Source organism: Aplysia californica, unplaced genomic scaffold (assembly GCF_000002075.1).
Source record: "Aplysia californica isolate F4 #8 unplaced genomic scaffold, AplCal3.0 scaffold00189, whole genome shotgun sequence".
NCBI lineage: Eukaryota > Metazoa > Mollusca > Gastropoda > Aplysiida > Aplysiidae > Aplysia > Aplysia californica.
In genome coordinates, this window is record NW_004797459.1 from 514,307 (window position 1) to 516,855 (window position 2,549).

A 2,549-nucleotide genomic window follows, 5' to 3' on the forward strand; every position below is an offset into this window, starting at 1 on the left:
CTGTCTATAGCCGGGTACCCATTCCCACCTGGGTGAAGTGAGGAAAATTCGTGTAAAGTGCCTTTCCCAAGGACACAACGTCGGGCCCCTGACGGGATTCGAACCCACGACCTTACGGTTGCGAGTCCGAGAGCCTAAAAATAAAAAAGTTTAAATTGAAAACCAGAGTACAATGATAAGCATACTGGCCAGAATAAGCAACACAGAAAATATGTGTGCAATCACCGTGAAATTATGCTCTCTTCAAAATAATCAAATCTAAGAAACAAAAATTTCCGTTCGAGGCAATTGTAATTGAATGGTTAGTTTTATTGTTGTTGTTGTTTGGGGGTTTTTTTGGGTTTTTAATTATTTTTTTTGGGGGTGGGGGGCTCCACTCCTATTATGTCTGGTTAAAAAAACTTTTCAGTGTGAATTTTACTGAAAAATTATCAAAGGCACAAAAATGCAAATATGCAGTTGCCAAGGACGATCAAGGTTTGAAAGTCACCAAACTTTGGTGGCCATTTTCTGGCTAATTTTACCTCTAATGCTAGGCAACCCTGGCCTCTTTCAATCACAAATACATTAATATATCTCTACTTTTATGAAAGATACATCGGTATTTTTTTTACATCAATAGCAAGATATAAGTAAGTGAACAAGCTTGAAGATCAAACCAATAACCCCATGTGCCTTGAAAACAATGACGAGCGCCTGATTCCATTGCATTGAGTGGAATCAGGCTCTCGTCAGTTTTGGGGCATATGGAGTTATTGGTATCATCTTAAAGATTGTTCATTTGGTTCCGAAAAAAAATTGTTCATTTGCCTTGCTTTTGATGAAAACAATATCTATTTATCTCGGATACAAGTCAAGATATTTGTCGATTGAAGGAGGTGAAGGTCGCCTGATTTCAGAGGTAAAATTAGCGAGAAAATGACAGGCAAAGTTGAGTTCTTTCCTAAACTTGAGAGCCCATGGAAACTTAAAATGTACATCCCTTATGCCTTAAATCAACGTATTTCAGTACAATCCACACACAGAAAAGGGTTCTTTAACGGGTATGAAAGGCGTTGAGCCAAAATACAAAAATTCTCTCAAATTCCCCAAACCTGCGGAAAAATGTCTGTTTCTTCATTTGGACTATTTTGACGAGCGCCTGATTCCCCCAGGCTGCCTCACACACACTCACGTGATCACACAGAACAGGTTAATGTTGGCGTTGTACACTGTAAAGGAAACAAACACGGCTCTCCCCCCGCGCTGAATCCACAAGTTGGAGTACAAGTTCTGAATCATTTTCTCTGATTCCTCCCGCTTCAAGCTGAGGTCCTGGATGTAGCCTGCCCCGCTGTACATGTGCAGCTTGCCCCAGTAGATGAAGCCTTCCAGCTCCTCGTTACTGTGGTACTTGAAGCTGGGGATACAAGGTTTTGATGTAAGTTATTTGGTCCCTTTTAAGCACAAGGGGGATATCCCCAAAAATGCTGTTTTGAGAAAATCGAAGGTAAAGTATATGCCCTTTGTTCAGTTTGTTTAAAAAGACAAGGAGAGAGTTACTTGGAATTACTTGGATCCAAAGGTAGAATTACAGCAGGCGGCACATGTCCATAGGACAAGGCGAGTTTTATCTACAACCAAACAAATATACACACAAATGAAACCAAACATCTCCCATAGGTATGGCAATGCCCACTTTTGGTGTAGGTCAAGACTTCTGGAAACCCCAGTAATCTGGGTTAGCCCGATTGTCCTTACAAGTGACCGTTTGTCAGCCAGCTGTTCACAAGTAAAAAGTATAGTTGTTCCCGCATCCGATCCGGACATTAGGGATTGCCTTGTTAGTGAGACAACTTCCTGGGCCTTCGGCATATTGTGGTAGGGTGGCCAGTTCCTTTCATGCCGCCTTCACTTCCCCAACTCGAAGTCAGGTACCCATTACTGCTGGGTGGGTAGGAGGGGGTGAACAAAATCTGTGTGCGAACCGAGGCTCGAACCCGGACTTTCCGCTTTGCTCCAACTATATTTGGTCAAAGTTCAAATTCTACATGTTGAAAAAAGCCGTAAAAAAATACGACGTTGGCACAACTTGTTTTTAGCAAAATGAATTTTTTTTCTTCTCCTGAAAACGGTTGCTCTCTGTGCTTCGAACATGTGAACAGCTTGCTAACGTTGTGTCGACTTCAACCGTTTGTTTTAGTAAGAGTTTTACGGCACTTGCAACACAATAAAGTTATATAAGTGCCGAAGACTAGAGGTGTTACAAGAGAGTAACAAACACAAAAAAGAAGGAGGAGAAATCCGGACGATAGATATTCGATAGGAAAGAAGGAGCAGACCACACCAGAGCACCCGCCAACCACCCACTTTCAACAGTTTACACCAACAGATCCTATAAACATTCTGCATCTTGTGTCAAAGGCAGGAAGACGTATCTGCACTACAAATAGGAGATTTCACTACGACAAACAGACGTATCTGCACTACAAATAGGAGATTTCACTACGACAAACAGACGTATCTGCACCACAAATAGGAGATTTCACTACGACAAACAGACGTATCTG

General features: G+C 41.8%; 1 protein-coding gene across 1 annotated transcript in view; it reads right to left on the reverse strand.

Annotated features, from left to right (window-relative positions):
• LOC101850565 (polycystic kidney disease 2-like 1 protein) overlaps positions 1 to 2,549 on the reverse strand; it is a 26,933-nt gene that overhangs the window by 15,030 nt on the left and 9,354 nt on the right. The window contains exon 6 of the mRNA XM_005098660.3: positions 1,175 to 1,399. Coding sequence (XP_005098717.1) covers positions 1,175 to 1,399 — 225 coding nt within the window. The remainder of the gene's footprint in view (positions 1 to 1,174; positions 1,400 to 2,549) is intronic.